General features: G+C 37.3%; 1 protein-coding gene across 1 annotated transcript in view; it reads left to right on the top strand.

Moving 5' to 3' along the window:
* Positions 1 to 13,491, top strand: part of ADGRV1 (adhesion G protein-coupled receptor V1) — a 645,475-nt gene that overhangs the window by 38,772 nt on the left and 593,212 nt on the right. The window contains exons 12-16 of the mRNA XM_027864178.1: positions 99 to 284; positions 4,449 to 4,629; positions 7,115 to 7,278; positions 9,084 to 9,207; positions 10,263 to 10,529. Of these exons, the coding sequence (XP_027719979.1) occupies positions 99 to 284; positions 4,449 to 4,629; positions 7,115 to 7,278; positions 9,084 to 9,207; positions 10,263 to 10,529 (922 nt within the window). The remainder of the gene's footprint in view (positions 1 to 98; positions 285 to 4,448; positions 4,630 to 7,114; positions 7,279 to 9,083; positions 9,208 to 10,262; positions 10,530 to 13,491) is intronic.

Raw genomic sequence — 13,491 nt, 5'->3', positions numbered from 1 at the left:
AAAAGAAGCTTGTTTTATACATTTGAGAACACAGCTTTAAAGGAATAATGTCATATGGCATTCCTATATTAGGCTTATGGGCTTCTTTTCTTTTTAAGGAAGGAGAATCTGTTGAGCTCCACATTATCCGCTCTAGGGGAGCCCTTGTCAAACAATTTCTTCACTATAGAGTGGAGCCAAGAGACAGCAATGAGTTCTATGGAAATACAGGGGTCCTAGAATTTAAGCCTGGTGAAAAGGAGATTGTAATTACCCTGCTGTCAAGATTAGATGGAATTCCAGAGGTATGGCATTTTATTATACTTAATTCATCTCCTGAAGTTAGATGGCATAAAAAATTTTGTACGTGGGAATATCACGTACAGTTGGAATGAAAAAGAGGAAATCAGATTGCTAAGAGGTTATCAATAGGTACTCAGTTTTTCTCATCTACAGAATGAGAAAGTTGAACATGTGTTTTGTAAGGTTTTGTCTCTCACCTCTAATGTGCTATGCTTTTTTTCAGATAAACACATACATACACATGAACACAAATGCGCATGTGCACACATACAATACCAAATCAACAATGTGATGTTTCCATGAATAGTGGCAGACTTGTATTTTATGAGAAGAGCTCAACAGATAGAAACTGATGAGAATTTTCAATTTTAGCTCAGATTAATTTTTTCATTTTCCTTCAGTTCTTCTTGGTTGTTAAGTAATCTTTAGTGACTGAAAATAGCTCATACAGTAATGATCTAATATTGAACTGAGAACATTTTTGAATACTTTTTTATTTAAAGGAAACAAACCTAAGGTGCCAAATTGGTGCCCATTCAGTGCAACTATCTGGCCTTAATACTTTACATATATAGAGCACATTACAGCTTTGAAGCACAGTATCATAGTTAATCCTTACAACAACCCCAGATGCTATGCAGGGCAGATAATATTATTGCAGTGCTATGGAGGAGGAAACTGAGCATCAGTTCTGACCTGCTAGGGAAAGACAATGGCAGAGCAGGGATTTGAACCTGGGTCCCTGACTCCTTTTTTTTCTTTCTTTTATTCTTTTCACTCCACTACACAGGATCTTTGCCCCTACATTATAAAGCCAGAATTCATGTGGTTTTAAGTTAATTTTATTTAGCTTTTTTTGGTATAGTTTTAATGACAAAGGTATCAAGAAAAAAATTTCTTATGAAATTTTAAAGTATAAATATAGGCCTAACCTGTTGAATTGGGCAATATTAACTCTTTGCTTTCTTCCTCCAAGTCATGAAGAAATATTTAAAAGGTGATTAGAAGAATCTTTACTTGTCTCCTCTTTGATGATATACAAACACATTTCTGGAAATTTTTTTATTGTAAATGTGATTTCATTGGTATAGAGCAGGTTTTAAACCTTTTTATGTGTGTTATGGACCCTTTTGACAATCTGGTGAAATCTATTGACCCCTCAGAATGATGGTGTTAAAATATGTATGTATGTGTGTGTGTGTGTGTGTGTATATACACATATGTCATCTGAGTACACAATTTTCCCTGAAACTGACCTAGGCTAAGAACCCCTGGTATAGGAAACTTCTAAGTAGTAAACTCCCACCATTACAGCTTGACACCTGCTCTGTCTCCTAGGGTCTCAGAGGGTTGTCTGGGGCTGCAGTGTTACAGACAAAAGTGTGAGAGGCAGAACTTTAATCCAAGTTTTATTTCCCTAACTCCGTGGCCAACTCTCAGTCCAGTTTACCACGTTCAAAAAATATTGTAAATTAAGTTTTCTAAGTATTATTTAGTCTTTAGTGAATTCATGGCCACTCACAATTTCAGGCTTTGTATTTAATTTTATTTTATGTTATTTTTATTTATTTATTTTATTATAGCAATAAATTTTCATTTCAAGAAAGCCTATATAATACATAAATAAATAAAGCCTACCCCACACAGGGAAAAAAACAAACCAAAGAACCTCGCTCTTCCAAACTTGAGAATCATCCTCAAGTCATCATTGCTTTTCCCCAAATGTGTCCACTCAGAAGCCAGATCTTGTGCTTCCTAGCTCTCATCTCTCCTCACACAGCTCTGACCTTAGCTTAGGTCCTCATTCCAGATGCTGCTGCTGCTGCTGCTGCTATAGTCTTTAAGCCCAGGTGTGACTCTCCTACTCAATTACCTTCAGGGCTCCCTATTGCCTAATGCCCCTAGGCTAAACTAGAAACCCCTGGGATTAGCATTTTAAACCTTCACAACTTGGACACCATCTTTCTGGCCTCACATTTTTTTCCCCTCCTTGAACTGGCCTTCCCCCTCCAAGGCTCTGTACTGAGCATCCCCAGCACCTGGAATGCATTCCTCCTCACTCCTGCCCACTCAATCTCTCCCTTCAAGCTTAGGCACCATCATTTCATGTGAATCCTTTCCCCATGGCTCCATTTTCCTCACCTTTATTCTGTACCTACTTATCCTTGTACTGGCTATCTCTACCACTGAGGAATGTTTCCATGCTTTCTGTCTGTATCTCTAGCACCCAGTGTAGGGCATGGCACGTAGCAACTACTTAATAAACGCTGACTGTTGGACAGCCTGCCAGTCAATGTCCAAGTATCAAACTTAGACCACTTTAAAAAAACAATCATGACTTCCTTCTTCTCCCCAAGTAAGAAGGTAGCTTTTCCTCTCTGCAATTTGGTTATCCCATACTAAAGTCATTTGTATGCGTGTGCTGTCACCTAGCATGGCATGATGGGGGATGTGCTAGACTCAGAGTCCAGATTCCCCTTGGACACCTATGTACCAGTGGGGGACCCAAGGCAAGTCCCTCTGCTACCCTCCTCTCTGAATTATCCTTTGTTAAGTTATTAATGCCTGCACGGAGGGCCATGACTCAAATGAGACACCATGGATGTAAAGAGATTCATGGAGATCTTGCTGATGACAAAGAGGAGGAAGATGATGGCTACACACCTTGATGATCAGTCTTTGCATCCTCCTCCATAGCATGAAACGACAATCATCATAAAGATTCACATTTCCATAAAAGTGTAAGGCTTGCAAAGTGTTTTCCTGACAGAATCCTATGAGATAGTGCAAGCCCAATCTCTCCATTTTATATATGAGGACACAGGGTGAAATTATATGCTTGGGATCGTGATACCAAGAATCACCAAGACCAGGCCTCAAAGTCAGATCTTCTAATACTGAGATTACAAAACAAAGAATCCGCAAGAGGCTCCTGGTTAACCTGGAAGCATGAAGGGCCTTAGAAGAACCAAGCTCACTGACACAGACTCCAGCAAAGAGCTAAAAAGGCCTCCAGATCCAATAAGGACCACTAAACCCAAAGAGAAACAGTTATAGGGCCCTTCATCTATCCTAGGACTGCGCCACAAGGCAGTCCCAAGTGAAGGATTGGGTATTTCATCAGGGAGGGAGCCCCTGCACCATGGCAGAGACCACAGTTGGCTGGTCAGTGATTTAGCAGATAAATCCTAGGGCCCCATGGGGGAAAGCAATGTGTCCAGTGTCCCATAACACATTAAGAAAGTGTCCACATTAGGGAGTGAACTCCATGCCTAGCACTGTAGGTCCACACTGTATCAAGCAACACAGCTAGAGCCAATCAATCAATATTCAGTTGGTCAGAGCCTGAAATTACCTTCGTTGCTCCTTCTTCTTGACCGCCAGGTCACCTGCTCCATGCAGTAGACTTTGATGCCCTCAGTTCAGAAGGATCTTCTCCCTTTTACTGGGCTTCCAGAGGGCAGCAGTTATATATTACTCATCCTTCCATCCCCCACACCACTGAACTCAGAACAAGCATTTTTCAGGGTTGTTTAATGAGTAAGTTCCTAGATTCACTCACTAAATCTAAATGCCATAAAGAAGGAATGTCCAAAATTACATAACCAATCACATGAGAATTTGAAATATAGTGAGGGAACCCAGAAATGCTGGCCCAGTAGGGTCTGAACCATCATTTAGATTAAGGAGGGTTGAAGGTATGGATACAAAAAAGAGAGGATTAAGACCATTTTCAGAAAGAAAAATTGTGAGAAATAAATGCTGAATACAGACACAATTTCGTGTTCAAACACTTACCTATCCAAAAAACACAAAAAATGTCCATGGCAGTGGGGTCTAGCCTGGGAAGTGGTGCTTTGGGGCTATCATATCCATGGGGGTAAAATCCTCAGTACTTCACCAACTCTTTTTGCAACACTGATGCTCTGGTACCCCAGAGCCCCCCAGACAAGAAGAGCAGCCTCTGCTCAGAGGGGATGACCATGAGAAAGCAGTGAAAGCCTTGGTGGGGGGGGGTGTCTCCTTTGCATCAGCTATTTGTTCCTCCAAGACTGGCAAATATTTGTCACTCATCTCTTTTAAAAAATGCAAAAAATATATATATATTCTCCTTCCTTCAGAAGGGTCAGGCTTTGTATTTTAATAATTTAACATCTTCATTTTAGTTGGATGAACACTACTCTGTGATTCTCACCAGTCATGGTGAACGGGAGAGCAAATTGGGAAGTGTCACAGTGGTCAACATCACTATTCTAAAAAATGATGATCCTCATGGAATTATAGAATTTGTTTCCGATGGATTAATTCTCACAATAAATGAAAGTAAAGGGGAAGATGTGTTTTCTGGTAATTACTTTTATTATATTTCAACTTATAAAGGTACCGTTAGTTGGGAATGTAATTTTTAAGTTATATTTTCTTTCTTTCAATTAACAAAAATCTATTTTCTCTCCCTTCCAATTGTCTCAAACAATTCTTGTTCTCAACCTCAAAATTCTTGTAACAAATATGCAGTCAAGCAAAACAGATCTTCACATTGTCAGTGTCCAAAAATATGTCTCATTTTACTTCTTAATTTATCACCTCTTTGTCAGGAGGTGCATAGTGTAAATGATTATCAGTCTTCTAAAATCATGATAGGTCATTGCATGAATCAGAAATCTAAAGTCTTTCAAATCTGTTTGTCTTTACAATGTTGTTGTTATTGTATAAATTTCTCACCTGGTTCAGTTTACTTCACTCAGTGTCACATGAGTCTTCCCAGGTTTCTTTGAACTCGTTCCTCTCTCTTTTTTTTTGTTTGTTTTATAACACAGTAGCTGAAAATACAATTAAGTTCCTGTTACTTTCACTTTCAATTTTACATCAAGATTCATTCATATGTATTGCAGAAACTATCATAAAAGTAAAGCTGTGCTATCTCACTTCTTGACTGTTGGTGATTTCAGTTGCTTTTTGACCAGTCATCTGCCTATTGGATTTAGTTAGGGCTATCCGCCATCAATTCAATGCAACAGATATTTACTAGGTACCTGTTGCATTATTCTGCACACAGTAGGCATACAGGCTACATTTAGAAAGTGCTAGCTTCTATGAATGAGAAGGTAAGAGTCCCACTGTTCTGTGCTCTAAACTAAGAACATCTGCAGTATTATATTGTTATTATTCTGGTGCCACAGATTAAGTGGGATATTGATAAGTTGGAGAAAGTCCAGAGAAAGCCAACCAGGATGATGAATGGTTTGGGGTTCATGATGTATATAAAGATTGGTTGAGAGAACTTGGGATACTTAGCCTAGAGAAGATTTAAAAGGGACATGCTAGTTGTTGTCAAGTATTTGAAGGGTTCTTTTGTGGGAAGAGGATTAGACATTTAGTTTGGCCCTGAAAATAGGCAAATTTAAGCATGGTGTAAAGAAAAATCTAACAATTAGAAATATCCTGAAGTGGAATGGGTTGTCTTGAGAGGTATTAGACTTTTCATTGGAGGATTTTGAGGAAATGTTATAGTCACATACATTTGTCACATAATTTGTATATATAATAATTTTTTATGCTTGAGTTAGACTACATGGTCACTGAGATCCATTCCAATCCCGAAATTCTGTGCTTCTGAGAATGTGTATGGAGTAATGTGCTGGAATGATATAAAATTTGTATACAACATTGTCCTGGACTTGATGGAGCTCACATTTTTGTAGGGGGATAAGATATAAATACAGATAACAGTAATATGCAATGTTAAAAGATAGGTGGATGACAAATATGGGGGAGTTTGTTACTTAAAAGGGGAATTAGGAAAGGCATGATGGAGGAAGTGGAATATGAACTGTACCTTAAACTATTGGTAGGATTCATATATAGGAAACAGCATAAGCAAAGAAAGGCACAGAGATGGAGAAGGATAGGCTATATTCTGGGAATAGTGAATCTTTTCCTGGATCCTAGAATTATGGAGGTACAAAATATGAGGTAAGGTTGAAAAGGCTGGTAAGGTGGCTTCAGTTTGTGGAGAGTTTTGAATTCCCAGTAAAATTGGTGTAAATTCTATTTTTGTTGGTCAGTCGAGAGCCATGGAAGAATTCTAAGCAGAGATACAACATGGACAGATATATGTTTAGTCTGGTAGTGATATAAAAGATAAATCAGAGGAGGAGAGGTTTTTCAGAACCTTTTCATGTCAAGATTGTGCATGACTTAAAAGAGAGAAAAGTCAGATGCCATAGAGCTGCTCCACTGAAGCAAGAGTCTGGGGAGAAAATGTATCACCCTGAGTAGATATTTTTTTTTTTCCCCAGCATTGTATTAGGCTGGGTGGAAGAAATCACAGATCTTGAGAATAGGACAGTTCAGTCTCATTATAGCAAGCATTCTTCTTGTCCATCTTTTTGGAGTTTGCATGATTGGCATCTTTGTAAATAACTACTTATTCACTGCTTTATCACAAATAACTTTTTATTCATGATAACAAAATAAATTGTGCCCTACAAAGGAAGACTGGGCTGGTCTATTTTTGCTGTATATCTTCAAGATTATGCTGAGAATAGGGATAATTTCATTTTTTGCTTTTGTATCCCCAACTATTCCCATTTATTTCATTTTTTTATTTGTACCCATAGTAGCCATAATTTTATTGCAGATGCATGCTTATTGATTGATAAATATCTAATATATTAACAAATATCTAATATATTAACAATCAGGTATTATGTTTAAATTTTAATTTTGTTTAGTTGGGTTCTTACTGTTCATAGTTTGTGAATTTGTTATTATGTATGAGATATGCATAAATATAAATGAAATGTGTATTATACTTGTTTATATTTCATAGCTGTTTATGAAATAATAAGAAAACGAGGCAACTTTGGCAATGTTAGTGTATCTTGGGTGATCAGTCCAAACTCTACAGAAGATGTGTTCCCTGTTCAAGAGACCATTTTCTTTGGAGATCAAGAATTTTCCAAAAATATCACCATTTATTCACTACCAGATGAGGTAAATATTATATACCAGGTCTTGCGTATAGTAAGAAGGCAAATAATTCTTGAATGAATGAATGTATATCTGGTAATTTTAAAAAATAAGGCATATGAAAAAGAGTAATTATTTTGTGAATTCATGTATCTAACCTCTGATTATAATCTGAAAAAAAAGCAGTGAATGTTCTTTCACTAGTGTTATTTACTATTTTGAAGTATAAGATGGGATCATAAGCTCCTGGATATGACCTCATGTGAGGACAGAATGCAGATATGGTTAGCGAGGGCAGGGACTATCTTTTGCCTTTCTTTGTATTCCAGCATTAGCACAGTGCCTGGCACACAGCAGATGTTTAATAAATGCTTACTGACTAACTGACTGATTGAATGTCCCACTATACTCTAGGTAATGCTCCAGGTAATGCTCCTGCTACTTGTTTCTTGCAGTCACTGTCTCCTAAATGTCTTTCAGAGATATTTAAGAAATTGTTAACTGCTGCTCATTGATTATAGGATTACTTGACATACCGTCTCTGTTATATAAAGGAGCAGGCACCTAGTTTCATAGATAAGCAGATACTAGAGAAGAGTGAAGAGAGGGTGAACGAGCATACCCTTTGGGGTTGGTATCAGAGAATGACTACTGAGATCACTGACCAGTGCCCTTTGATGCCATCTTCAGAGACAGATCTGAACTAAATAAAGCAATAGCATGAGCCAGCGTGGCATTTCTTACGTTTAATAATGAGAACAAAGAAGGGTACATGCATGATAAGGAAGTCCAGAAGTCATGACATTTAAGCTATCATGGAGGAAGTGAAGAGAGTGCTTCTATTAGGAACTGTACACCCTGATCTCTTAAATTCCAGATGTATTCTAATTCTTAAGAGTGAGAGGAAGAACAGGAACAGATAAAAGAAATGGATGCACAGGATGGGTCATGCACAGGTTTGGTAACAGTGGCCATGCCAACAGAACCAGAGCTGCAGTGAAACCTGTGACGTAATATTGATATTTTTATGAACTGGTTGTGAAACACTGGCATAGGATTTTTATGGTTCTTTAAAAGCTGCCAAATCTCAGTCACTGTTTCAAATTCTTTCATTATCCTAGTCTACAGAGAAGTTTTTCTCTATTTAGCAATTCATTTTTTAATTTGGGCACCATATTTTTCAGTTCATTTCAGAGCTTTTTGTTTCTTTTCAGAAATGATATCAAAAGTACATGTGATTCTCATTTTTAAATGACACAAGTCAGAAAGTACTTCTTATTAAGTATATTTTAAACAAAAGTGAGTAAGTGGTTAGGTTGTTAGGCAATTATTATTTTTTGTTGCTGTTGCTTCATTTTCTTCCTCCCTCCTTAAATCCTAATTTGACACTGATGTATTTCAGGTGTTTTAAGCATATTTTTTTTCCCTTGAATAATGGAAGAAGAATGTGTAAGGGACAGAGAATCCAATTTTGAGTCAGGGAACCTGGGTTTGAATCCTAACTGCTGCTTATTGTGTGGCCTTGGGGCAAATCACTTCTCTGTGTCACTGTTCCTTCATCTGTAAAATGAGGGAATTGTATTCAATGATTGCTAAGATCCCTTCACTACAGTAGATCCTATGATGTTATAAGAATTTGGTGATTCCTATAGATTGCTTCTAAGATAATTGTTCTGTCTCTAAAACGGTAATAGAATATTCACAGTGAACAAATACTTTATTTACCATGGATCTTTTTTTTATTTGTTAGAATTACCAATATGAAATGTATCTATTTGCCCTAATCATATAGTTTTTGAAGACCTTTCTTATCATCTATTTTTTAACAGATACCTGAGGAAATGGAAGTATTCACAGTCACCCTTTTTAATGCCACTGGTGGAGCCGCAGTGGGAAATGTAACTACTGCAACACTGCAGATCAGAAGAAATGATGATCCAATTTATTTTGCAGGTGGCGTGCCTGTTTTTAGAATAATTTATGTAAATTTCCAACAAAGAGATTTTTTTTTTAAATGAAATTTTCTTAAGCCTAATGCAATGCTTGTTTAAATATGGTTTGGTAGGATGAGACTTGTCTAATCAGCCGCACATCTTAACAAATATTTTAAGTCTTCTGAAAGATGAAAAAAATAAAATAAATTATAGTACTGTTGGGCTAATTCTCCCTTTTAAGCCCCAAAAGAGCACTTGTTATTTGCTTTCCTTTTGGTAGAGGAGAAAAGAATCTCCCTTTTGTCTTCTTTTAGAATCTACAGTCCAGCTGGTTCAGTGTCTGGTTGGCCTGACTGCCTTCTGCATGATTACCATAAAGTTAATTCTTTCCCTCCCAAAGGCTTGAATAAAAAGTTGCATTAAATGGCACTACATGCTGTTAAACATTTGAATATTTTAAATATATTATTAGTTGCTGGTGAATATTTTTGTTTTAATTCTGTTTATTTGGAACCTTTGTCCTCATCTCTTTACACAGTTTTGTTGCATTGGGTATTACCAATTCTCCCATGGCAGGAACTTTTTGAATCAATGTTGGTTGATACATATTAGTAGCAATCAATCAGAAGGTATTTTTTTGTGCTCATACTCAATGTCAGCAATGTGCTTTGGGAGACACAGAAGTAAGAAGAAGTGAGGTGTTCCTTCACAGACTTTGCAGTCTGATTGGGGAGACAAAAATAATCCATCTAAACTATTCACAGATAATACAAGACTGCATAAAAAGACTGGGCTGAATTGTTTGCTCCAGACTCAACAAGCTGTCTGAGTGCAGAGAAAAGGGAGTTCTCTGAGAGCTGGAGGGTCAGAGAAAACTTTATGGTGGAGATGGGTCTTTATATAGACTGCAAAGGATAAATAGAATTTGGACAGGCAGTGGGGAGAAATTTCACATGAGGGAAATATCAGTAAAGGTATAGAGGCAGTAAGGACCTACAGGTGATCTTGAGCCTAACTAACCAATATAAAGAATCAAAGAATTTGATACGTCTTTTTTTCTTCTGTATATTTCAGAACCTCGTGTGGTATGGATTAAGGAAGGTGGGGTTGCTAACTTTACGGTTCTCAGAAATGGCTCCCTTGATGTTGCCTGCACTGTCCAATATGCTACCAGGGATGGAAGAGCAATTGCAGAAGAAGGAGACTTTGTTCCTATTGAAAACGAAGAAACACTATTTTTTGAAGTTGGGAGAAGAGAACAGAGTATATCCATATTTGTTAATGAAGATGACATTCCTGAAACAGATGAGCCCTTTTATGTCATCCTCTTTAATTCAACAGGTTAGAAAGTTAGTTGTATAGCAGTTCATTTGCCTTGAATTGTATTTTGAAGAGAGGCAACATGGTGAATAGAGTAGTGAATAGAGAGCTGGCCTTAAAACCAGGAAGACCTGGGTTCAAATTTTGCTACTGACTCATATTGGCTTTGTGACCCTGGGTGAGTGATAACCTCTCATTGCTCTAGAAGACAATTCTCTCAGTCTTTAAATTGCAAAGATGTCAAGAGGTGGTAGGAGTTACCTGTACCAATAAAATCATGGGGCCTGACCCTATTCTTATGAAAATAAGCCAGTTTACCTTTCCAGTCTTATTCACATATTCCCTTTTATGCACTTTATGTTCTTGTTATTGTTCAGTTGTTCAGTCACGTCCAACTCTTTGGAACCCCACGGACCATAGCATGCTAGGCCCCTCTATCCTCCACCATCTCTCAAAGTTAATCCAAGCTCATGTTTGTTGCTTCCATGACACTATGTATTCATCTCATTCTCTGCTGTTCTTTTCCTTTAGCCTTCAGTTCCCAACATCAAGGTCTTTACATTCTAGTCAAACTGAATTCTTCACCATTACTTGGTCTTGTTATCCCCCCTCCCACTTCTGTGACTTTGACCATTCCATTTCTTTCTCATGAAATAGACTCCCATCCTATTTCCAACTGTCAAAATCCTCTAAAATTATGACCCAGCTCCTCCATGAAGCCTTCCCTGATTTCTTTCCCCTCTGGCCACCCTTTCCCTTCCCTCTCATTTAAAGATGGTGTCTTTCTTCTTAGCCCTCATGCTATTCTGTGAGAGACAGCATGGCATAGTGGAAGGAGCATTGGATTCAGTCATATTGCTCCGGGTTTTTAATCCCATCTCTACTGTTTGTTAACTGTGCAACCCTGGGCATATAACTCACCTCAGTTTCCTCCTTTCCAGTTTTGAATTCTGTAGCCCCATGTAATTCACACTTACATTTTAAGTTGTACTGTTGTTACTTGGGCATTTCCTTTCTTACTGCAGATGAAACTCCTTGAAGGGAAAGATTCTTTAAGCTTCATCTTAATTTGATGAATTAAGAAATAATTCATTCCCAATTTGTGCACTGGTGAGTGTACGTGGCCACTTTGCTCATTGAAAACTCAGAATACCCAGCTCCCAGACAGGGTATGGGACAAGGCGGGACAGGAGTCAGTCAACAGGCATTTATTAAATATTTGTCATGTGCTAAGCACTGGGCTATGTGCTGGGGAAGCCAAGAAGAAGAAGAAACAAAACACAGTCCTTGCTGTTAAAGAGTTTATATCCTAATATGTAGGGGGATCACGTAGCTCTATAAAAATACTGTTTAAATGTCCTCGGGCTTCCTAGTGGGGAAGCATGTTAAACATCATATGTGTCATGCCCTGGCTATGTGACAATAGAAGAGTCAGTTACCTCAGCTCTAAAAATGAAGATATTTTTATTTCTAAAATTTCAAAGGGTTGCTATGTGAAAAATACTCTGTATACCTTAAAGTAGCTTATGAACGTGAGCTATATTAATTACTGTATTATTATCATTGTTATATGCTCCCCTTCATGGTCCAACTCCATTGCAGTCTGGCAGCCTTGGGTCATTTTCTAATGTGGTCAGTCATATATTCCAGATCTATGAATGCTAATTTTACTTCTTTATATCTTTCTTCAGTTTTATTTATTTTATTCTGAATTTAAATAAAACAAGTATTTCTATAACATAGTAGAATAGAAAAAAAGATGATTGCACATAAAACTGTAAATCTATTATGTATAACTTGCTATTTCTTTTAAATATATAATAAGGTTATCATATAACTATATTTTTTCTTCCCTTCCCCTCTGCCCTAGAGATGGCTACCATTAGATACAAATATGTATATATGTGTGTGTGTGTGTATGTGTTTATATATATATACATATATACATATATATGTATACACACACACATAAAATCATTCTATACGTACTCCTATTTATCAGTTCTTTCTTTGAATGCATATAGCGTCTTCCTTCATATGTCCTTTGTAGTTAATTTGAGTATTTATAATAATCAAAATGACTTATTCATTCAGAGATGTTCTTCAAACAGTATTGCTGTTAACTGTATACAGTGTTCTCATGGTTCTGCTCATTTCACTCTTCATAATTGTGTGCAAGTCTATCTATGTTTCTCTAAGATCATTGAGCTCATCATTTCTTATAGCATAGTAGTATTCCATCGTGATAATATGCCACGACTTGTTCAGCCATTCCCTAATTGATGGGCTTCCCTGTAATTTCCAGTTCTTTGCTGCCACAGAGAGAACTGCTATAAATATTTTAGAACATATAGGTTCTTTTCCTTTTTCTCTAGTCATCTTTGGAAATAAACTTAGTAGTGGTGTTGCTGAGTCAAAGGGTATAGGTAATAATCCTTTGGGTATAATTCTAGATTGCTCTCCAAAATGGTTGGATCAGTTCACAGTTCCAACAGTGAATTAGTGTTCCAATTTTTCCACATCCCCTCCAACATTTGTTACTTTCCTCTTCAATCATTTTAGCCAGTCTGATAGGTGTAAAATGATATCTCAAGCTTGTTTTAATCTGCATTTCTTTAATCAATATTTAATTTTAGAAGGGGCAGAGGGAGGATTTTTCTTTTGTCCTCTGCCCTGATGTACTTCTCCCTGCCCCCAGACAAGCTTTGGAGTTAGCATCTTCTACCTGAAGTGAAGAACTGGTATGTCTTGAAGCAGTCCATTTTTGTTGTGAAGCGTATCCTCAGGGAAATACATGCAAGATTTCAGAAATCAGATTTATACAGGGAGAATTTGATTTTTGCCACAATGTTTTCTTAGAAACTCCATTATAAAGCAGATTGTCACAAAGCACACTGTATTTCCCCATAAGAAGGTTATTACAGTTGGGAGTTAGATGTCTCCAACAAAGGATCTAGCATTAATCAAATCACATCTGTGACTA

The sequence above is a fragment of the Vombatus ursinus genome, unplaced genomic scaffold (assembly GCF_900497805.2).
Source record: "Vombatus ursinus unplaced genomic scaffold, bare-nosed wombat genome assembly UNPS02014774.1, whole genome shotgun sequence".
NCBI classification, from domain to species: domain Eukaryota; kingdom Metazoa; phylum Chordata; class Mammalia; order Diprotodontia; family Vombatidae; genus Vombatus; species Vombatus ursinus.
Note: the sequence above shows the minus strand (reverse complement) of the source record. Positions and strands in the feature narration are given on the sequence as shown.